General features: G+C 40.0%; 1 protein-coding gene across 1 annotated transcript; it reads right to left on the bottom strand.

Annotated features, from left to right (window-relative positions):
* Window positions 1-485: 485 nt before the first annotated feature.
* Window positions 486-23339, bottom strand: ezra (ezrin a). Its single transcript, XM_034220599.1, has 13 exons — window positions 23065-23339; window positions 17433-17516; window positions 15272-15367; window positions 13909-14183; window positions 13510-13593; window positions 12698-12844; window positions 11204-11300; window positions 9976-10139; window positions 9096-9226; window positions 5573-5733; window positions 4122-4214; window positions 2697-2984; window positions 486-1632 (listed from the first exon to the last, which is right to left on the bottom strand). Exons 1-13 carry the CDS (start codon window positions 23074-23076, stop codon window positions 1468-1470), a joined length of 1797 nt encoding a protein of 598 aa, XP_034076490.1. The 5' UTR covers window positions 23077-23339; the 3' UTR covers window positions 486-1467.
* Between the last annotated feature and the right edge of the window lie 165 nt (window positions 23340-23504).

Consider the following 23504-nt stretch of genomic DNA (forward strand, 5'->3'; position numbering starts at 1 on the left):
CTCTACTTTAAAGAGTCCTCTCCTGCTGATGTTCAGGTGTATATCAGTATGTAGTGTCTCTACTTTAAAGAGTCCTCTCCTGCTGATGTTCAGGTATATATCAGTAGGTAGTGTCTCTACTTTAAAGAGTCCTCTCCTGCTGATGTTCAGGTGTATATCAGTATGTAGTGTCTCTACTTTAAAGAGTCCTCTCCTGCTGATGTTCAGGTGTATATCAGTATGTAGTGTCTCTACTTTAAAGAGTCCTCTCCTGCTGATGTTCAGGTGTATATCAGTATGTAGTGTCTCTACTTTAAAGAGTCCTCTCCTGCTGATGTTCAGGTGTATATCAGTATGTAGTGTCTCTACTTTAAAGAGTCCTCTCCTGCTGATGTTCAGGTGTATATCAGTATGTAGTGTCTCTACTTTAAAGAGTCCTCTCCTGCTGATGTTCAGGTGTATCAGAGGATTATGACTTTAAAAAAAAGAATGAAAATTACTCAAAATACTTTTTTAATTTAAATTTAATAGTTGACAACAATTTGATTAATCTTTACAGTTTCTTTTTTCGACTTTGGTTTGGACAACACAACTTAGAAACATTACGTATCAATCCAAAAATCATCAATACATGAACACAAATAATTGTTAGCTGCAAAATCACTGATTGCGTTAATGGAAAATTCATTAAATAAATCTAAATGAACCACATCAGTTTATTATATAACAGGAAATTACAAAGCTAATTTGATCGTTTATGATAACGGAAGTAATTTGTTCGTACAGTATATCAGGAACACATTAGATTAATGCCAATGTTTTAATGACTAAAGCACGTTGGAGATGTTTGAGTGCTAAAAAAAACATTTTATCAAAGTTAAACCAATAAAATAAAACTCATCTTACACGGATCAGCTATTGACTTCCTGTTTCTTAATCAGGTGAGTGCATACAGAGGTGGACGAAGTACTAGTGCCACAAACATGAAGGAAAAGTATTACTGCATTAAAAAAAATAGGTATACTTATTTAAATCTTACTTTAGTATGTATTGACATAAAAATATACTAATGTGCTTAATGGCCTATTTCAAAATCATATATATATTAAATGAGTGGAACATGATTAGTGATGCATTAACGTGATCATCACAGCTAGTGAAAGTGAGCCAATTTGAATTACTTCATAAACTGCTGATGGATATCTTAACCTATAATTATGAGTCAATATGTATTTACCTATTACCAGTAAATGCAGGGTTGCAAGATAAATATTGAAATGTTTTGTAATCATAAATTACAACAACTTAATATTGTGTGCAATTCACCCTAAAAAATAGAACACAAGTACTCAAGTAAAGTACCTCTTAATTGTACTTTACTCGAGTACTTGTACTTTTCCACCCCTGTGTGCAGATGTGTTCACACTCTGATTAGAAGCTGAACCTTTGTGAGGTATTTCTGAGATGTTTTCGGGTCTCTGAGGTTTTCTACAAGGACTCGAACTCGTCGATCCTCTGCTTGGTGTTTCCCAGGCGGATCTGACGCAGCGTCTTGTATTTGTCGCGGCCGACTCTCATGTTCTCGGCGTGAAGAAGATCGTTCTGAGACTTCTTGTTGTCGTCCCGGGCTTCTGCCAGCTCGGAGCTCAGGGCCTGAGGAGGGAAACACAGATGGTTACAGCAAATACACTTCAGTTATATTCTTAGAGTTGTTGTTGTAGAGTGGAGCAGGGATTATGTTTGTAGGACGATACTGAAGCTAGCATCACACAAAAGGTCAATGGGATTTTTCCATGTGATTTTGGATTATTGCAGAAAATAATTTCAACGTTTAACACGTTTTGTTCAGCAGGATAATCTCCACATATAAACACCACTTTATGTTTTTTGAAGCGTTAATGAAACAACCACAAGTAATAAGCTAACTTTAGGCTATAGAGTTGTGCAGAAATGAGTCCTAAAACCCGGAAATGAGTCAGCATTTTACTACTTCCGGTTCTCTCATCTGGAAGTCAATGGTTTTTTAACGTACTTTTGGTTGGATGTCTGAACTAAGGTCTGTGTTTAACACAAGCTGAAGAGATTTTAACGTTTTGTTTTACGACATAAAATGGCGGTTGCTAACAAGTGTCGAAATGAGACGACTAAGCGTCATCACGCCCAACATTAGCCGCCTTTAGGTTAGCGGTGGTGACGTGAAGTCATGTGACCGTGCTGTAGTTCCTTTATAGCCCAACATTAGCCGCCTTTAGCTTAGCGGTGGTGACGTGAAGTCATGTGACCGTGCTGTAGTTCCTTTATAGCCCAACATTAGCCGCCTTTAGCTTAGCGGTGGTGACGTGAAGTCATGTGACCGTGCTGTAGTTCCTTTATAGCCCAACATTAGCCGCCTTTAGCTTAGCGGTGGTGACGTGAAGTCATGTGACCGTGCTGTAGTTCCTTTATAGCCCAACATTAGCCGCCTTTAGCTTAGCGGTGGTGACGTGAAGTCATGTGACCGTGCTGTAGTTCCTTTATAGCCCAACGTTAGCTTTTTACTTCAAAAATCAAAAAGTGGTGTTGATATATAAATATAATATATATATCCGGCGTGATAAAAATAATAGATTACATTTGTATAGCGCCTTTCAAGGGAACCAAGGCCACTTTACATGGTGAACAAACAAACAAACAAGAGGGGCAAATAATAAAGTAAATGAAGGATCCGAAGCACTGACCTGCAGCTGTTTCTGCAGCCGCTTGTTCTTCTCGGCCTCGGTGAGCCTCTCCTCCTCCTCCCGGTGGTTGGAGATCTCCTGCGTCTGCAGCTCGGCGCTGTAGGTGCTGTTCTCCTCGCTGTTGTTCTCCTCGTGGTCGCTCTCACTGTCCGAGGAGGAGGAGGATGAAGAGGAGGAAGCAGGAGCCTCAGCAGGAGCCTCAGCTTCAGGAGAGGATGAGTGAGAGGAGCTCATCACGTTGTGCAGCTCCTCCTTCGTCTTCTCCAGATTCTCCTCCATATCCCGAGCCTACGACCAGGAGGAGAGGGTTAGTTTCATCTGCATGATTTATTATTAGTACTGGTATGACTGTGTGTGACCAGTTTATGGACCAATAACAGTCGCAGGCAGAGCTAGATATCAGGTCTTACCATGACAACTTGGCTTTGTGTCTTTGAATAGACGTGTGTTTAAAATGTGTTACATTACTTTGTTACCGAGGGTTATCAAGGCATTGCAATCAGCAATACAGTCGAAAGATATACAGATACACAATATAAAGACACACTTTAGAGTACTATTACTAACTGTAAACATATATAATATACTCTATACCAGTGATTCTCAAATGGGGGTACGTGGACCCCTGGGGGTACGTTGGGGTACTGCAGGGGGTACGTGAGATTTTTTAAAAAACAAAAAAAAAGTTAATTAAAAAAATACCATGCATGATTACAAAAATAATCTTAGTACAATAAGTTAAATAGAAAACACCATTTTATTTCAAATATTCCTTGAACCTGAATGTCAAATTGATGTATTGTATTTTATAGTTTTGCATAATATATCATTTTGTTCATTGGTTTGTTAAACAGATATTACTTCAGTTGAAAAAGTCCTTTGAAAGTTTAATTTGTTTTTCTTTTTTCATGCATAAAATGAAAATATCCTTAGTTTGTTATAATGCATGAAGGAGTTAATAAATCACACACTGAGGGAACATCACTATATTGGAATTATTTGTATAGGCTTTTCCGATCAAACATTTTCGGGGTCGGTCAGGGGGTACATGACTGAAAAAAGTTTGAGAAGCCCTGCTCTATACAAGTGTACAAAGTAATATGTTTTAAAGTGTAATGTATTGGAAACAAGTAACATAAGTGGTGAAATGCAAAGTAGTGGGCAAAATAAATAATGCAATAAACTAAGAAAAAACAATCTGCATACAAAAACATAATTGTGTATTACGTTATTTGTAAGTGCTTATATCCTACTGTAAATACTGCATATGGTGCTGATTGCTCATTTGCCTTGGTGTTGAATAAAACACACATGGAAAAGAAAATACTGTTAAAAAAACAGGCTTGTTAATAATAAAACACGAGCAGGAAACGCCTCTGACATTTCGAGGTACCCCTGAGTCTTGGTGGAGCCGCTGATCCTCACCTTGCTGTGCCAGGACTCGGCCTCCTCCTCCTTCTCCTTCTGCATCTCCTCCAGGAGGGCGATCTTGGCGCTGTACTCGGCCAGATCTGCAGCCTGAAGGAGGAGCACAACATAAAGAAATAGATCAAAATACTTAGACTTAATCAACATGATGGACACGGTGTCATGAGCAATTAAAGAACGGCATTCAATGTTTATCTCGAGTAAAATTGTGCGACATCCTCTTTTAATCTTTATTATTTATTTTATAGGTTTTTATTTATTTGTATTTATTTCATAGTTTTATTATCTTTGTGAGACATTCCCTTTTAAATTGTGTTTTAATCTTTATCATTATTCCTTTTTTGTATTTCATGTCTTATGTCTTCCTTTATTTTAGTGTTTATTTTATTGTAGTTTTATTCATTATTATCAAACCTTTTACCTCCAATTGTTATATTTTGTTTTTAAGCTGATTAAGAGACTTTTCTCACGCTTTAAGAGAAAGGTAATCCTGATAAATCAGAGTACTCTGCATTAAAAACAGTGTGTGTGTTGATCCTGTGTGTGTCTATCCTATGTATTTGTGTGTGTGTGTGTGTGTGTGTTTTTCCAGTGTGTGTGTGTGTTTGTCCTGTGTGTGTGTTCCTCCTGTGTGTGTGTTTCTCCAGTGTGTGTGTGTTTGTCCTGTGTGTGTGTTCCTCCTGTGTGTGTGTGTGTGTGTGTGTGTGTGTGTGTGTGTTTCTCCTGTATGTGTGTGGGTGTTCCTCCTGTGTGTGTGTGTGTGTGTGTGTTTCTCCTGTGTGTGTGTGTGTGTGTGTGTGTGTGTGTGTGTGTGTATGTGTGTGTTATCCAGTGTGTGTGTTTATCCAGTGTGTGTGTGTTTCTCCTGTATGTGTATGTGTGTGTTATCCAGTGTGTGTGTTTATCTAGTGTGTGTGTGTTTCTCCTGTATGTGTATGTGTGTGTTATCCAGTGTGTGTGTTTATCTAGTGTGTGTGTGTGTGTTTCTCCTGTGTGTGTGTGTGTTTCTCCTGTGTGTGTGTGTATGTGTTTGTCCTGTATGTGTGTGTGTTTGTCCTGTATTTGTGTGTGTGTGTTTCTCCAGTGTGTGTGTGTGTGTTTGTCCTGAGTGTGTGTGTTTGTCCTGTGTGTGTGTTTCTCCTGTGTGTGTGTGTTTCTCCTGTATGTGTGTGTGTGTATGTGTGTGTTTCTCCTGTATGTGTGTGTGTTTGTCCTGTGTGTGTGTGTGTGTTCCTCCTGAATGTGTGTGTTTGTCCTGTGTGTGTGTTCCTCCTGTGTGTGTGTGTTTGTCCTGTGTGTGTGTTCCTCCTGAATGTGTGTGTTTGTCCTGTGTGTGTGTGTTCCTCCTGAATGTGTGTGTTTGTCCTGTGTGTGTGTTCCTCCTGAGTGTGGGATGTGCTCCTGGTGTTTTCCTCTCCTCTCTCCTCACGCCTCTCTCCTCCACTCACCAGCTGCTCCTGGTTCCTCATCTGATCCTCCGCCTGCCTGGCCAGCTCCTCCTTGGCGATGATGGCCTCCATCCTCTCCGCCTCCAGCCGGGCGGCCTCCTGCTCCACCCTCCTCCTCTCCTCCTCCAGCCGAACAGCCCTCTCCAGCTGCTCCTGGAGCTCTGAGGGACAACGGCACTCATCAAACAAATAATAAAATCTCTGCTCGGATTCTCGCCGCATGCTGGTGCTGTTATAAATCTGTGAAATATAGATTTATACGACTACAAGTGATCATTTGAAGAGGAGGCACTTCTACACAGTCAGCAGGAAGGGAAGCAATGTGATAATGTGGACTTGTTTTAGACACCTTAAAAGCCAATATCAGGCCAAGTGTACGCTATGGAATATGTTCACCTCTTTGCCTTGAAGGGAACTGAAGCCGTTTTCTATCAACCAGACTCCATTGCAAAAAAAGCAGGAATTTTTGTTTGTAGAACAAGTGAGCTTCTAGTCAACAGAGGCCTCAGTCGGTTTGTTTATGTGTGCTATTGTGTGCCTTTAGAGTGGTAAAAGTTCACACAATGACACAAACTAAGTAACTAATGGAGTCAGAAGTAGAGCAGTGTTGTTTGAGGTTATCAATGGAGTCTGGTGGTTTTGTAAAAGGTGAATGGACTGTACTTATATAGCGCTTTATCCAGTCTTTTAAGACCCCTCAAAGCGCTTTACATACTACATGTTGAACTTGTTCACCCATTCATACAGAGCCGTGTAACCTTACTCTACAGCAGGGGGGTCAAACTCAAAAAAAAATTGAAATGAACTTATTGCACATATTGAAATGAACTTATTGCACATATTAAACCTGGAACTAACAAAGCTTCAATTATTGCCTATAAAAACAACATTAAACATTAAATAATCAGTTGCATTCATTTCTTATGGCTCTATCTGCAGCTTTTCCAGAGACATTTCTTATGAGTACATTTTCCCACAGGCCAACAACAGCTTCAACAAAACTATTCCCTCAAAGAGAAAACCAAACATGCCCTGTTGTCGTGAGAGAAAAAGTGCAGAAGGAAGCATCCATTAAACTCAGGTTGCTGCTCTGTGATGCTAGTTCAGATACTTGGCATCTCATCTTGGGTGCAAGGTCATCAATGTTTGGGCTCAGGCTCTGAGCTGAGGAGACCCTCAGGATGGAGTGAAGGTGTGCGTGCAATATACCGGAGGGCCAGATCTAATAGGAATTACAAATTATCCTGCGGGCCGAAATTAAATCCACCAAGGGCCTGATTTGGCCCCCGGGCCTTGAGTTTGACACATGTGCTGTAGGACCTAACATTCATACACCGTTGGCCATCGGGAGCAACTCAGGGTTAAGTATCTTGCCCAAGGATACATCGACATGTTGACTGCACGGGCTGGGATCGAACCCACAACCTTTTGGCTAGCAGCCACAGTCGCCCCAAAAGAGCATTTAAGCCTTTTTTAGACACACACATATAAAAAGTGAAGGGGCTCACTTGGTTCGAGTGTCCAAGGCTCCATTGACATAAACAATACTTTTAATTTACAGAACACAAGCGTTTCTGGTTTCTGATCCACGATTTGGGAAGTGTGTTTGTGTTATTGTGAGACCTTAGTGAATCCAAATCAACCATTTACTAACTCACTGATCGAGGCAGCAGCCGACCTGAAACTCCTGTGTTCTTTGAGGTTAAATCACAGTTTCTGTCAGGGGAGTCTGGTGGTTTTGAAGAGAGCATACACGTATTTATTTCACACCCCTCAAAAAAAATAAGAAAAAGGCCATAGCACAGAGAAAGCGACTGTTTTAGGAGTCTAAAATAACTACGTCTATGTGTTCTTCAAAACCACCAGACTCCATTAAAACGACAGACATCTTTCTTTGCCGGACTCAGGAGTTTCTGATCTACAATTAGTTTGTGAATCCGAATTAAACCCATAATACACCAGTCACACAATAACACAAACTAACCTACATATTCAGGCTTCTTTAGACCAATAACCGCCACAAACTCACTTATTCCATTTAATAAGTGGAGTCTGGTTGCTACGCTCCAGATAATAGATGTCTGACAGTGAGGTAACCAGTGAAAATATTCAAAATATAGCGCACACTTAAAACTGTTTTAGGTGTCTGAAAGACGTCCACAGCCGTACATTGCTTTACTTCCTGCCGGTCTGTTTCTACAAACGGCAGATTTGACTGTCTTCCAGAGCCATAGGGAGGTCAAATATGCTGTATTTCACAAGAACAAAAGCAAGACATTTAGCAAATAGTCCTAAAAAGTTCATTATACTATCATTTTTAATCATATGGGGACCCTTATATATATATTTATGGGACTTCTTTGGGATACATTGGCTGGGAACCACTGATTTAACCCTCCTATTGTCTTTGTGCAAATTTGACCGGTCCTGTTTAAACTGCTATTACATTAACACAAAAACCATTAATCATCACCAAATTTCATTTAACACCCTTTCAAACTGTACATATTGTATCAGACTACTGGTATACATGAAAAACTGCAGTAAATATACAAAGAACAGACACTGAACATGTATTGCTTGTGCCAGGTGTGATCCATGTGGGGGGATGGGCACATAAGAGCGGGAAATGTGTCAAATTGTTCTGTGTGTGTGTGTGTGTGTTTGTGTGTGTGTGTGTGTGAGTGTGTGAGTGTGTGTTTGTGTGTGCCAGGTGTGATTCACGTGGGGGGATGGGCACATAAGGGGGGGGACACATCTAGAGTATGTGTGTGTGTGTGTGTGTGTGTGTGGTGTGTGGTGTGTGTTGTGTGTGTGTGTGTGTGTGTGTGTGTGTGTGTGTGTGTGTGTGTGTGGTGTGTGTGTGTGTGTGTGTGTGTGTGTGTGTGTGTGTGTGTGTGTGTTTGTGTGTGTGTTTTATCTGATCCGGATGGTTACTAATTCCTTTTCTTTATGGCGGTCATGTTTGAGCGGGAACACCATGGGTGTTACAAAGTTGACTAAATCATCCAAAACTCAATGAAAGTGGTGATCAGCAATTGTATATGTTCACATGTCTACTGTGAAGGATATCATGAAGCCTTGATGCAATCGAATGTAAAACAAAAAAGTTCTGATCGATGAAAGTAGTAAATCGGTCAGATTTGACCCGAAGACAACAGGAGGGTTAAAGCATACGTGCAAAAGTGATTCCCAAATCAGACCATCATGCAGCCTGGGACATTTCTTTCTAAGCATTTACTATGAAGCTGAATTCATGTCGCTACTGATTTCTAGTTCAGAAGTCTGCGTTCTGTTATCAAACAGTCACACAGCTGTTATCATTCTTCAAAATAAGAAGTTGTTCAGAAAGCTAAGACATGACTGTTAGACATGAGGGCCCAGTTATTCTCTGACTCTGGCAAGAAAGTGTTCAAACTGAGATGTAGTTCAAGCAGATGACCAGAGGAGGGCAGTGCTGTGTGTTTCTGCAGGATATTATGAGCGGTTTGTGTCTGAAATGTTAGCTTTGTGTCTCTCTCACCTTTCTCTGCTTTCTTGGTGGTCTCCTCGAACGCGTGCAGCTTCAGCATCAGCTCCTGCTTCTCCTTCTCCATCTCCTCCTTCTCTTTCTCGATGGCCTCCCTCTTCTTCTTCTCGCTCTCCAGCTGCTCCCTGCAGAGCACAGGAACAAAACACTGATTATACATTTTAATCCCAGCATGGAAATATAGAAATCACTAGAGCAGTTATTCTCAAAGTGGGATCTACGGTAATCTGCCGCGCGAAAAGTTTAAATGTATTTATATTATCATGATATAAAATGTATTTTCAAATGTTTCTTTTTTACAAATGCATTACAACTGAATGAATATGAAACACTTAAGTTCTCACTGCTCTTGATGTATTGTCACTGCAGGCAGTTTAATAAATACATCATCAGATTATTGTATTTTTCCAGGAGGAAATTGGGTTTTGTGACAATTTTAGAATTCAAAATAATTAAATAAAAACAATTAAGAAAAACAATATAAACAAAGCCAATTAAAGTAAAACATGTGAAATACATTTTTAATATTTATAGAAATGTATCAAAATATCCAATAAAATATAAAAAAAACTAATATTTACTTATATAAAAATAAGAAATTACAGTAAAAATGTGCACATTGAACTACAATATATAACATGTACAGTATATACAGAGGTGTATTAGTATTAATGAGATAATAATGCTGATCTGCACACTTTAAAAAAGGTTTGGTTGTGTTTTAAGCTTCTTATAGATGTCTAATATCTTTCTAATACATTTATTTAATCCAAAGGACATTTGTGAGAATATGTTTGTATATGCCAGAGGCTCTTTGCAGCAGAACCTCTGTCTTAGAGATCATTACAGAACATTACAGACCCCCCCCTTTTACCTCTCCATCCTTTTGCTCATGCGCTCCTCTTTGGCCTGCGCCTTCATCTGCTGCACCTCGATGGTGTCGGTCTTGCGGCGGCGCATGTACAGGTCGTGGTTCCCCATGCACAGCTGCAGGATGCGCTTGTTGACCCTCAGGCGGGGGGCGTAGAAAATAAAATCCTTAAAGAAAAAGAAAAGTCACCATGTCAGGGTCTGGTTTCAAACGTTCTTTTAAAAGGTCCCCTATTATACTGCTTTTCATTCATATATCACAGGTCTCAGATATATACAGAGCCTGTCTCTGATTGGCTGAAACACCAAACAGATCATTGCAGCATTACCCATAATCCCCTCTGTTTCAGCCCTGTTTCCAAAGTGCTGATTCTCTGTCTGTTACTTTAGATGAAAATAAGGAGCCCCTCCCCACGCCCCTCTGAGAGACATTTGGTTACAAAGAACTCAATGGTGCTCTAGGAGGAGATTCAGGTGATAAGGGGGGGGGGGGGTTACCTTGGCTGCTGATTGGCTAATGGTTGCACAAGACAAAACATCGTTATGACATCATAAAGTGGCCAAAATCTGATCAGCTCATTTTCAGACAGGTTTTTATAGAAATGGATCAAAAAGAGAGAGAATCTTTGTTCCTGAAACTTTCAGAGTCTCTTTCCACAGAGGGGACACATGTTGATGTAGAAGAGACATGAAGAAGAGAGGACACATGTTGATGTAGAAGAGACATGAAGAAGAGGGGACACATGTTGATGTAGAAGAGACATGAGAAGAGGGGACACATGTTGATGTAGAAGAGACATGAAGAAGAGGGGACACATGTTGATGTAGAAGAGACATGAAGAAGAGGGGACACATGTTGATGTAGAAGAGACATGAAGAAGAGGGGACACATGTTGATGTAGAAGAGACATGGAGAAGAGGGGACACATGTTGATGTAGAAGAGACATGAAGAAGAGGGGACACATGTTGATGTAGAAGAGACATGAAGAAGAGGGGACACATGTTGATGTAGAAGAGACATGAAGAAGAGGGGACACATGTTGATGTAGAAGAGACATGAAGAAGTGGATTTTGCAGAATAGGTGACCTTTAAAAAGCATTGAGCTGCTTAGGCCAATCTAAACTTAGTCTGGATGGTTGTACTTCCTAAGAAGGAAAGTCTGTGTACTTGTTTGATTCTCATAATGTGTATTAATCTCTTTTAGGATCTTAAGGTTTATGAAATACTTACAGGAGCTTTCTTATCGATGGGCTTGATGATGAACTTCTTGTCGTTGAAAGAGATGTTTCTGATTTCGCTCCAGGGGAACCCGATCTTTGGAGTGAGTCTGCAGGAGGAGACAGAGTTTGTTTACATCACATGTTCTCAGTCAGAAGACTCTTAGCTCTGACACATGTGATATCAGAGCTTCACGTTGTAGCAGAATCAGGAGAAGTCGGTCAATGGCCTCTCAAAACATCAGCCACGCGGTCAAACGTGATATTTATAACTCCACAGACTGAAAGACAGGCAGCAGAGGTCGATGACTGGGAGTTTGTTGGCTCTTAAACTGGATGTCATCAAATCAATAAAAAAACATCTGGTATTTTAGGAGATACATTATAACGCCAATGGGAGGAATACTTATTAAATACTTATGTATACAAAACAAGCATTTCTTGTTTGTGAATATATAAAGACAATGTTTCTTATGTGCTGCTACTGTGAACATTAAAATAATATATAATATATTTTAATATATAAAAAACATGTCTATGAAGTGTTTTGCTCAAAATACCAAACAGCTCTCCCATTCTAGCCATGCCTCATATCCCTCTATTTCACTTCCTGTTTCTAAAGAGCTGATTTGGGGATAAAGCTTTAAAATAAAAAGCAGGGGTCTGAGCTCATGCGGGACCCGGCAGCTACTGTCTAAACTAAATGCTGCCGTGATGAAACACCATATCATGGATCATCAAGGATTCTCTCTGAAACAGTCTGGAGCTCAAAGGCTTTCTCTCTTGCCGGTTATACCACAAGGTGAGTTCCTTTTTACTTCCTGCTTCTTCACACACATGCTCTCCAGTACAGGTTAGCTCTGAGTGTTAGCGATGCTAATGTAAACACCGACCATATTACGTCCAAAACAGTCGGGCATTGTTTCTGATAGCAACGTTTCTGATTGGACCGTGGGTCCACATTTCAGATATTACATCATATCGGACGCAAATCTGGATCAGCTCCGTTGTAGCCCCGTTTTTAGAGATTTGGGTACGGAGGAAAAGAGAGAGGGTTTTATTTTCTGACGCTTCGTGAGTTCCCCGACACACCGGGGACACATCTTTATACAAGACATCACAAGTGCATTTTGCATGATAGGTCCCCTTTAAACAATTTCTAAGAATTGAAGTCAATGAGGACATTTTAGACATCTGTTTAATTCACTATTTTACTATTTAGTAATTGTATTTATATTTTGTTTTTTTGCTTTTCTTTCTTTATTAATTGTTTTTCATGCTTACCATTGAATTTATGTTTTTATTTTACAACAGGGCAGGGTTACTTGGTGTTGGGATTTTGTTAAAATATTAAACTATAAGTTAAAGTGTATAATGGAAAATGACAACGTTTCTTTAGTTCGTTCTGGCTGTTGTTAAATGGGGCCAACATCTACTTCAATTCATCCAGACATTTCTCTGTTTCAACAAAGGTTTTCTCCAACAATTCCCTGATCTATGGTCTTACTTGTCGTCCTTCTCGTAGATGTTGAGCCCCAGAGCGTCCACTCCGAGCCACAGGTCGGATCCCTTCTTGTTCTTGATCTCAAAGTAGTTCACGCCGAACATCTCCAGGTCCTGAGCGATCTTCAGGTACTCGATCATCGCCTCCTCCCTGTCCGGGTCAAACACACAGGTCATCAGGTTAGGAGATCTTTTTACAATTATGAATTAGACTTTTATTAAGTAGGGGCGACTTCAGATAACCAATTAAATTAAGATTTTACCAAGCTGGTAAAAAAAGAGAGACATGTATAACTCATGCAGTGATTTAGTTAAATAACAATAATTATACAATAACAATAATACTTAATACCGGAAGATTTCGCTTTAAAAAAATGTTTAATAGCGTGCCAGTCTGTGAATTTGTTTTGCTAAATATGATGGCAGATGAATATTAATAATAATCCATATCTGGTTTTAAGCAACAATATAGATGTGTTTACTTTTTGTGTAGTTTTTCATCAAATAAGATCAAATAAGAGCTTATCGTGGTGTAATATTAAGGTTTCATTTCTTTATTACTTTAAAATATATATATATATATATTTTTTTTTTTTTAAAGTAATAAAGAAATGAAATGTTTTGTTGAGGTGAAATGTACCCTAAATTATAGAATGACTCATAGATAGCACACAGAGTTACAAAGTGCTTTCTCATAAAACATTTTTAAGACCAGTCTGTATTCTTCCCCTTTCATTTGATAGCAATACAAAATTATATTTCTGCAGTATCCTGAGGTTGCGGTTAGATATAACATCAGGGTTATTCATGACTCACTTGAGCATGGAGCGGTGCTCCTGGTGCCAGACCTGGATCCTCTCCTCCCACTGCTGCTTCGTCAGCTTGTGTTGCTCCAGAACTCTGAGATATCACAGAGGTAAACATCAATATATATCATGCAGAACATTTACCATTTACTATAGTGTTGCTCCAGCACTCTGAGGGGGGAGAAGTGATCAGAAACACACTGAAGACCACTTCTTAGGTCAGGTACTCTTTAAAGCAGCTGCTAGCTATGGGTACTTTTTACTGAAGTACATTTCAAAGTTCTTTACTTTGACTTGAGTAAAGAAGTTTAGTCAGTACTTCTACTTTTACCACAGTATTTTTAAACACGAGTATCTGTACTTCTACTTGAGTAAAGGATGTGTGTACTTTACTAACCCCCCCTCTCACCTCCGGGCCAGCAGCTTCTCGTTGGACAGGTATCCGGGCTGAAAGGCAGATTTATCCTGCTCTCCGTACTTGGCCTGCACGGCGTAGGAGGCCAGCAGCACGGCGGACTCGGGGGGGCAGTACACCTCCTCCCCCAGGACGTCATCCTTCCCCTGCAGGAAGAACAGCCTGCGCGTCACGTCCTGGATCAGCTCCTCAGACACGTCCTCGGGGTAAAACTTCACCCGCAGCTTGAACTGCAGCGGGGTCTCCTTCTTCACATCCTGGGACATCACCTGGGGGAGAGGAGGGGAGGAAGGGGATTAAATACATAAGTGTAGAGCAGAGGTGTCAAACTCAAATACACAGTGGGCCAAAATAAAGAAAATGGGTACTAGTGGAGGGCCGGACTGGTTCAATGTTTATTGCAGAACTTATTGAAATGAACTTATTGCACATATTAAACCTGGAACTAACAAAGCTTAAATTATTGCCTATAAAAACAACATTAAACATTAAATAATCAGTTGCATTCATTTCTTATGGCTCTATCTGCAGCTTTTCCAGAGTCATGTCTTATGAGTACATTTTCCCACAGGCCAACAACAGCTTCAACAAAACTATTCCCCTCAAAGAGCAAACCAAACATGCCCTGTTGTCCTGAGAGAAAGTGCAGAAGGAAGCATCCATTGAACTCAGTGTGCTGCTCTGTGATGCTAGCTCAGATACTTGGCATCTCATCTTGGGTGCAAGGTCATCAATGTTTGGGCTCAGGCTCTGAGCGGAGGAGACCCTCAGGATGGAGTGAAGGTGTGCGTGCAATATACCGGCGGGCCAGATCTAATAGTCATTAGAAATGATCCTGCGGGCCGAAATTAAATCCACCAAGGGCCTGATTTGGCCCCCGGGCCTCGAGTTTGACACATGTGCTGTAGAGGATAAATAGAAAGTGTGATAGATGACAGTAGAACGTGCTAGGGCTGCACAATTTGGAAAATAGCAAATACGGTTCTTTAAATCTGTAGATAACAATCCATATGCCGGTTTTAACTCATATTTAGCCTTTAACAAATACTTTGCTTCCCGCGATATGAATAAAGTGCACATTACAGTTTTGATCAAATGTAGATGAATTGTGCAGCTTTAGCCCAGCAGGATGTGTACTTTCTTTGGCACCAGGTGTTCCTTAGTCAAAAATAATAACGTAAGATCCAGACTAAAATCCATCATCAACCCTAACAAGGAACATAAGAAATATATGAAAAGTAAAATATAGTTAATTAGAGTATGGTGTATTTAGGAAGAGCAGGATAGAGCTTAATGAACAAGAACTAAACCGTATATCAGATTTCTTCTCGCTCCTTCAGGGAAAACATTCGTTTACCTTCTTGTCGTAGTTCAGCCAGGTCATGAATCCTTTAGCGTCGACAAACTGCAGCCCGAAGTACCAGATCTCCCTCAGACCGATGGTCCGAGCAACCTGTCACACACACACACACACACACACACACACACACACACACACACACACACACACACACACACACACACAACACACACACACACACACACACACACACACACACACACACACACACACACACACACACACACACACACACACACACACACACACACACACACACACACACACACACACACACACACACACACACACACACACACACACACACACACACACACACACAGGACATGTTAAAGGCCTGTCTCAATGTTTTTTTCTGTGTGTGTGTGTGTGTGTGTGTGTGTGTGTGTGTGTGTGTGTGTGTGTGACTGTTATGTGTGTGTGACTCTGTTATGTGTGTGTGTGTGTGTGTGTGTGTGTGTGTGTGTGACTGTTATGTGTGTGTGTGACTCTGTTATATATGTATGTATGTGTGTGTGTGTGTGTGTGTGTGTGTGTGTGTGTGTGACTGTTATGTGTGTGTGTGACTCTGTTATATATGTATGTATGTGTGTGTGTGTGTGTGTGTGTGTGTGTGTGTGTGTGTGTGTGTGTGTGTGCGTGTGTGTGTGTGTGCGTGTGTGTGTGTGACTGTTATGTGTGTGTGACTCTGTTATGTGTGTGTGACTCTGTTATATATGTATATATGTATGTATGTGTGTGTGTGTGTGTGTGTGTGTGTGTGTGTGTGTGTGAAGAAGCAGATAGACAGGACACATCTCTGAGTTCTTTTTGGTTTCCCCTGCTTGCTTTTTATGGTTGTAAATAGAGATGTTGGCCCTCTTTCTGTTTCGCCTGATTGTTTTATGTTCCTATGCTAATGCTCTGATAGACCGTAGACTTATGTGGTCATTTAGCACGTCTTAGTCACATCGTCCTGGCTGCTGCCTGCTTCTGTACACTGTCACATTTAGCAATGTAGTGAATTGAAATCCAAGTATATGTAAAAGCTGTTATGCTTTTGTTACAGAGGTCATAAAGTACAGCAATGTGAAAAACAGTGGGCAGCTGATGCCTCATTTCTCATTTCTCTAAATGCCTGTTTCCTCGACTTCTCTCTCCTCGAGTCTCTTCCTCGCCTCCTCTGCTCAGGGAGTCAAGTGGAGGAATCAAGGAGGTGCGAGAGGCTGAATTAAACCACCTTTGGATGTGATACAGCACAGATACAGTTTAATGCATCAGTCTGACTTATGATAAGGTTTCTGTGACAGTAGCTGAGCTTCAGGAGGACCCCTTTAAGACGGTGCTGCGTTCATGTTCAGTACAAAGGTTTAGTGCTTCAGTAAACTCTGAGGAAAGAGGGCGTTCTTCTGTCTGCAGGTGATTCACCTTCAGTGGAAGTTAGTGGGGATTAGGCTTTTGGGTGTGTTTCAATGAGTCAACTATTCAGGGAGGAAACAGTCTCGTTGGGGGTGCATTTCACATTTTGTATCAGTTTTGATGTGTATCATAAGACAGACAGGGACCTTAAAACTACAGCTGCAGCAACCAGTCAATCAAAAGAAAAATGTGAATAGAAAATAAGGAATGTTTTATAAAAATACACAGTTTTCATAAAAAATTGAAATGCATTTTTATCTAAAAAAAACAAACCCACAAGAATAAAAAATGATAAATTAAAATAATTTTATCTAATAAGATCTTACCTAATAAAATGTGTTTCTATCTTAAAAAACAAACATCTAATTAGATTTATATTATCCATCTGATATAACAATACAACACTTTTATTACCCAATAGAATACATTTAAATAATTATAAAAATAGTGTGGTTTCATTGCTCTATAATACCAATATTATTTACTAAAATATATTTTGGAGGTGGTTATTGCTGTTTGATATACAACCACTATTGTTGGAAGTAAGCTATCTTTTTGGAGGTATACTTCAAATGTATTTCATGGCTTTCATTTTACGTTAATTTCTTCTTGCATTCCAGTGCATTTCATAGGATAGCAAAGCATAACTTTAATGTATGTGCAAGAAAACTGAAAGCAATGAGAGCGAAGTCCCAAACGACAGAAAACTATAATAAATCCTACATATGAGTGCATATTTTTCTGGTGTTTTCCCACAGACCTGGTCGAACAGCTGCTTCCCGGTGGTGTTCGGGTGGAAGGAGAACTCCAGCTCTGCGTCCATGGTGGTGACGCGCACGTTGACCTGCAGAAAAAAGGCTGTTCAGTGACGATAAAACAGGGATTTCTGCTTGTAAACGCAAAAAAAAACCCTCTCTATTAAACCAAAGCATGTATGTACCAATATATATACATCTGAATCCACCAATCATGCATTTAACCACATTTTTCTACCTTAAGTTGCAGAAAATGTGCTTGTTAATTCTGCCACCTTTGCTTTTCACTGCTTCATTACGAAACAGCTTTTCTTTGAAGTTAAACTCATGCATAATAAAGTAATGTGTGTGTGTGTGTGTGTGTGTGTGTGTGTGTGTGTGTGTGTGTGTGTGTGTGTGTGTGTGTGGCCTAGCATTACTATACTTGTGGGGACCTAAATCTGTTTACACAGTCACGTGTGGGGACTCGCCTCCCTTATGGGTACAAAATGGAGGTCCTCATGAGGGGAGTCGTTAATTTTAGGGTGAAGACTTGGTTAGGCATGTGTTGGTTATGGTTAAGGCAAGGCAAGGCAAGGCAAGGCAAGGCAAGGCAAGGCAAGGCAAGGCAAGGCAAGGCAAGGCAAGGCAAGGCAAGGCAAGGCAAGGCAAGGCAAGGCAAGGCAAGGCAAGGCAAGGCAAGGCAAGGCAAGGCAAGTTTATTTATATAGCACCTTTCAACACAAGGCAATTCAAAGTGCTTTACAAAAAATGAAAGACATTAAGAAAAGGGCATTTAAAATCAGTCATTAAAAAGAAAAGCTAATAAAATAAACATTAAAAGAAAAAATACATGGATAAAAGTTACAGTGCAGTCTAAGATATGAATAGTTCAATTAAAAGCAGCGACAAAAAGAAAAGTCTTCCGTTAAGGTTAGGATAAGTTAGGATAAGTCTTCATGAAATGCATAAGTCAATGTAATGTCCCCTGAACTGATGTATACATAGTATGTGTGTGTGTGTGTGTGTGTGTGTGTGTGTGTGTGTGTGTGTGTGTGTGTGTGTGTGTGTGTGTGTGTGCATGCGTGCGTGCGTGATGCCTTTAATGTGGAGCTGTTGGTCGTTCATAAACCCTAATTGCTCTGTATCTCGTCAGACTTTGGACTATCCTTGCAGAGGTGCCACAAGGTTGCCCCTACACAGATTAAATTATCAAAATATGAGCGGAGACAAATCGCCTTTAGACCTGTCAGGCGTTAGAAAAATCGACATTTTTTTATTAATTACCACAGCGATTCAACTGACACGTACATCTGAGGGTTTCAGCATGAAAATCGTAAAGTACATTTACTCAACATCTGCTAAAACTTGAGGTACTTTAGTTCTTTGCTTTCATGCTACTATTACTAACCTTACATAACGTACTTTATATGAGATTATAAAATATCATGTTTTGTTATAAACCAAATGACCTAAGAGTGTAAGTAAGTACAGCTGAAATAAAAGATTAACAATCGTCTGAAATTTGAGGTTTTGTTGCTTTTCCTGCTATTTAAAAAAAACGTGTTAATTTGTGTTCATCGTTGAGCGCTTTTACTTCATACTTTAAGTGTATTTTGCTGTTAATACTTCATTAAAGTAAGGTTTTGAATGCAGGGCTTGGACTTTTACTTAGTAGTGAAGTATTTTCTAGTAGTAGAGGAGGTATTAAGATCATTTACTTAAGTACAATTTGCAAAACTACAGTGTACAAATACTCAATTACAAGTTAGATATTAGCATCACAGTGTACCACAATTAAAAGTACTGATTTTAAGGCAGTGTGTGTATTATTGCATTAATGTGTTCATTACTACTATGTTGGTGAGTGTGGGGTTTATTTGAAATACTTGATATACTGTAGTACTGGGTGGCTTAACCTATACTATTATAGAATAATGTATATCATATTTAATTATATTTGCTATTGTTATTCTAAATCTGCAAAGTACTTAGTAACTACATCTGTACAATACATGTAGTGGAGTAAAAAGTACAACATTTGCCAAAGAAATGTAGTAAAAGTATAAAGTATTTGAGGTACTTTACTTGAGTATCTTCACATTCAATGTTTTACTCAAGAACAGTACTTGAGTAAATGTACTGTACTGTAATGTATGTATTTATTTTACAGATATAGTTACTAGGTACTTTCTACATAAATAACATATTATATTTATATAATATATCTACCAGAAGTACACAAAGTATTCAAAGTGTTCCCGGCAACGACAAATAACAGCATTAAAATACTCTAATATGTAGTTTCACAGAATAATATAATATTGTATAATAATTAGTGCTGTCAAAATTATCGCGTTAACGGCGGTAATTAATTTTTTTAATTAATTGCGTTAAAATATTTAACGCATTTAACGCATGTGCAGAATGGCCCGCCCCATACGTGCCACCAGTGGCAGCGCCAGGGTATGGCTGGGGTAGGCTACACCAGAAATGGCTAAGCCCCACCATGAAAAATGATGTTAAAGTAAGCAAAATAAAGTCTGCCAACTCGCGCGTAGTAAATTGCACAGACAGCAGTTAGTAAGATTGATTTCAGTAGCCACGGTTTTGAAAACTTTTGTCACGTAGTGATCGTCTTCTCAATAGAACATCTTTGATAACGGCGTGGTGTTGTTGCAGGAAGTCCCGACGGAGAATACTTTTGCTGTAGTACAGGGGTGCACATAACTGGTACGCAGGTTATGTGCGTAATCTCTCTGAAATGCGTACCGTCACTTGTGTCACAAAGCGCACCGTCACTTGTGTCACAAAGCGCATTTGCGTACCGACGTACTTGAAGCTTTTCCAGAAGACGGTTAGATCACCGGACGACAGAGTCGGTCTCCGTGTGCACAGGCAGGGCTGCTGTTAACGCCGGTCTGTACAACGGAATTGTGCCAAAACTACGCCAACCGGCTGCGGAGGGAGACTCCCCCCCTTCACTGGAGCACTGCGCTAAAACAGCTGATCACAACGTTCACACTGTGGTCACGAAGTACTCCACTAGCCGCCGCCCCCCCCCCCTCTGTCGACTTTCCTGAAGTACTCCCCCGTTGATAGAAATGTACTGAATTAAGACCCCACAGTTTGATGATTGATAGGTGTGTGGGTTGTCTTTCATTTTGACACGCAGAAAAATGTTATAATAAACATAGATACTGTATGTTAAATGGATATATCCGCCTTCTTTCATTTATCTTTCCATTCCCACAACAATATACATAAATAAATGGCATATTTTGGACATAGTTCGAATGGTGATTAATCATGATTAATTAATTTTTAAGCTGTGATTAATCTGATTACAAATTTTAATCGTTTGACAGCCCTAATAATAATAAAACCATCATAAAGCCAAACCGCGCGGAAACCCCTCACAGCTGAGACCTCAACAACAACAATGGCCGATTGTGCTCCAGCTTCCTCTGTACCTCTTCGGAAGACTGATGAAACTTTGTGGGAAAAGTACTGCGGTGTGAATGCGCCTATTGAGTACTTTTAGCTGATATGTACTTTTACTTAAGGAACACTCTTACCTGAAGACTTTTACTTGTAATGGAGTATTTTCAAAGTGTGGTATTAGTACTTTTACTTAATTAAATGATCTGAATACTTCCTCTACCGCTAGAAAATACTTTACTACAAGTAAAACTCCAAGCCCTGCATTCACAACTTCACTTAAAGGTCACCTATCATGCTATTTTTATTGGTCTCAGATATATAAAAATATATAAAAAACATGTCTATGAAGTGCTTTGCAGATCACCCATTCTAGCAGTACCTCATATCCCTCTATTTCACTTCCTGTTTCAAAAGTGCTGATTTTGGGTATAAAGCTTTAAAGAGGAGGGGTCTGAGCTCATGCGGGACCCGGCAGCTACTGTCTAAACTAAATGCTACCGTGATGAAACGCCATATCATGGATTATCATGGATTCTCTCTGAAACAGTTTGGAGCTCAAAGGCTTTCTCTCTTGCCGGTTATACCACAAGGTGAGTTCCTTTTTACTTCCTGCTTCTTCACACACATGCTCTCCAGTACAGGTTAGCTCTGAGTTTTAGCGATGCTAATGTAAACACCGACCATATTACGTCCAAAACAGTCGGGCATTGTTTCAAATCTGGATCAGCTCCGTTGTTCCCCGTTTTCAGAGATTTGGGTACAGAGGAAAAGAGAGAGGGTTTTATTTTCTGACGCTGCGTGAGTTCCCTCACACACCGGGGACACATCTTTATGTATAAAATACATCAAAAAGTGCATTTTGCATGATAGGTCCTCTTTAAATGAAGTATTATCAGCAAAAAGTACCTGAAGTATAACGTAAAAGTATTACATTTTGAAAATACTGTAAACTAGAACTTTTTTTAAGTAAAACCTCCCATTTGAGACGATAATATTTGCACAAGAAATTACATTAAATGTTCTAAAAACAGATATTTCAGCGTGACTTGGATAAACTCTTAGGTAATTTGATGTATAACAAAACATCATATGTTATAAACGTATGTAAAGTTTGTTATGTAAGGTAAATACAACTGCAGTGGGAAAAAAGCACATTTCCAGTCCTGTATGGATGTTACAAAGACTATGTTGACAGTGTGATATCAGTATTTTAAAGTAAAGGCTCTGAAATCAGCTGCAGGACACTTTGAGTTGGTCGAGGTTACACAATCCTTTTATGAAGTTACACTGGAGCACACCCTGAGTGTCATAAAGATAAACACTCTGAGACTTAGGCAACACAAATCCATTTATGAAACCGGCACCAGTTTCTCCATTTACCCAGAAAACCTTAACTCCACCTGATGCTGCCGACCTTTCCTCCGATCATTGACGGTTAAAAGCAACATTACTGGAGCAGGAATACATTTAAATCTTTCTATTGTCTAACATCGTGTTCTTTTTGGTATCTTTGATTAAGAATGTTCCTGATTAACACTTTTAAACCTGCTGCCATGACTTTAAAATGTGGAGTTTAACGCGAGTAAAATGGAGGTAAATGTCAGAATGACCTCCTTGGGAAAGGCTTTCTCCTTGGGAAAGTCAATATACGCTGCGATCTGATGTCGTAATGCAACCTTCTTATCAGTTCTCCTACAGACTGATGCTGAAACTTAGCTAAGGACATTTAGGACTCTTTTTAACGGAACATTGATTATTGTTGCCGAATCACAGAGGGAGAAAACAGTTATTAAAGCATACAGTCATGATATGTTGGTGAAAGTCACTCATGACGATTACAAAATCACTTCAAAGCTGGTTAACGTGATTATAATCAGTTTTGCTCGACCACACTCTGTCTAGCTGTGGTGATAAAGGAGTGTTTAAGTAGCATTGTTTCTGACAGGAATGTGTGCAGCATGGGTCAAACTCTACATTTGGTTAATGAGTAAAGACCAAGAAGCAGAAGAAGAAGGGAAGGTGGCTCATATAGAAACAACTCACAAGCTTAAACATAGAGAGACAAATGTGTTTAAAACTATAAAAACACACTTATTGAGCTTCAAATCTGCTTTTCGTCACTTTAACATATAAACCCACGTTCTTTCTTTCACACGTGAACCAGGAAGAGACTTTGAAGTGACGTATTTAACGAACTTAATCACAGATTCTTACTGTTTTGGGCATCTTGGCGGATGTTTTTGAGGGGGATCCAGCAGAAGAAATTGTTTCCCAGGCGGACCGAGGCTGCAGTGGGTGACTGGCAGCAGAATCTCCACCTGATAAAGAAAAAAGGCAGCTCCGCTCCGCTGGCAGACTCAAGGGCAGGGCTGATGTCCTTTGAACTCGGCTGCAGATCGCTCTCAGTGACGTGGGAGGCGCAGCGATCACACACACTTTCCAGAGAGAGGACTTACCTGCAGCAGCGAGGCCACGAACAGCTCCACCTAAAGACAATCTCCTGCCTCAGCACAGGAAGTGGTGACCTTTGGTCGGCGCGTGCACGGCTGTAAAAGGCCCGGACGAGCTAATCATGCTGCCTGCCTGGAGGTGACATGAGTGAGTCATGAGCGGCCATAAAGACATCAAGATAACGTCTGCTGGTGGTGAGACTC

This window comes from Gymnodraco acuticeps, unplaced genomic scaffold, assembly GCF_902827175.1.
Source record: "Gymnodraco acuticeps unplaced genomic scaffold, fGymAcu1.1, whole genome shotgun sequence".
In the NCBI taxonomy this organism is placed as follows: Eukaryota; Metazoa; Chordata; class Actinopteri; order Perciformes; family Bathydraconidae; genus Gymnodraco; species Gymnodraco acuticeps.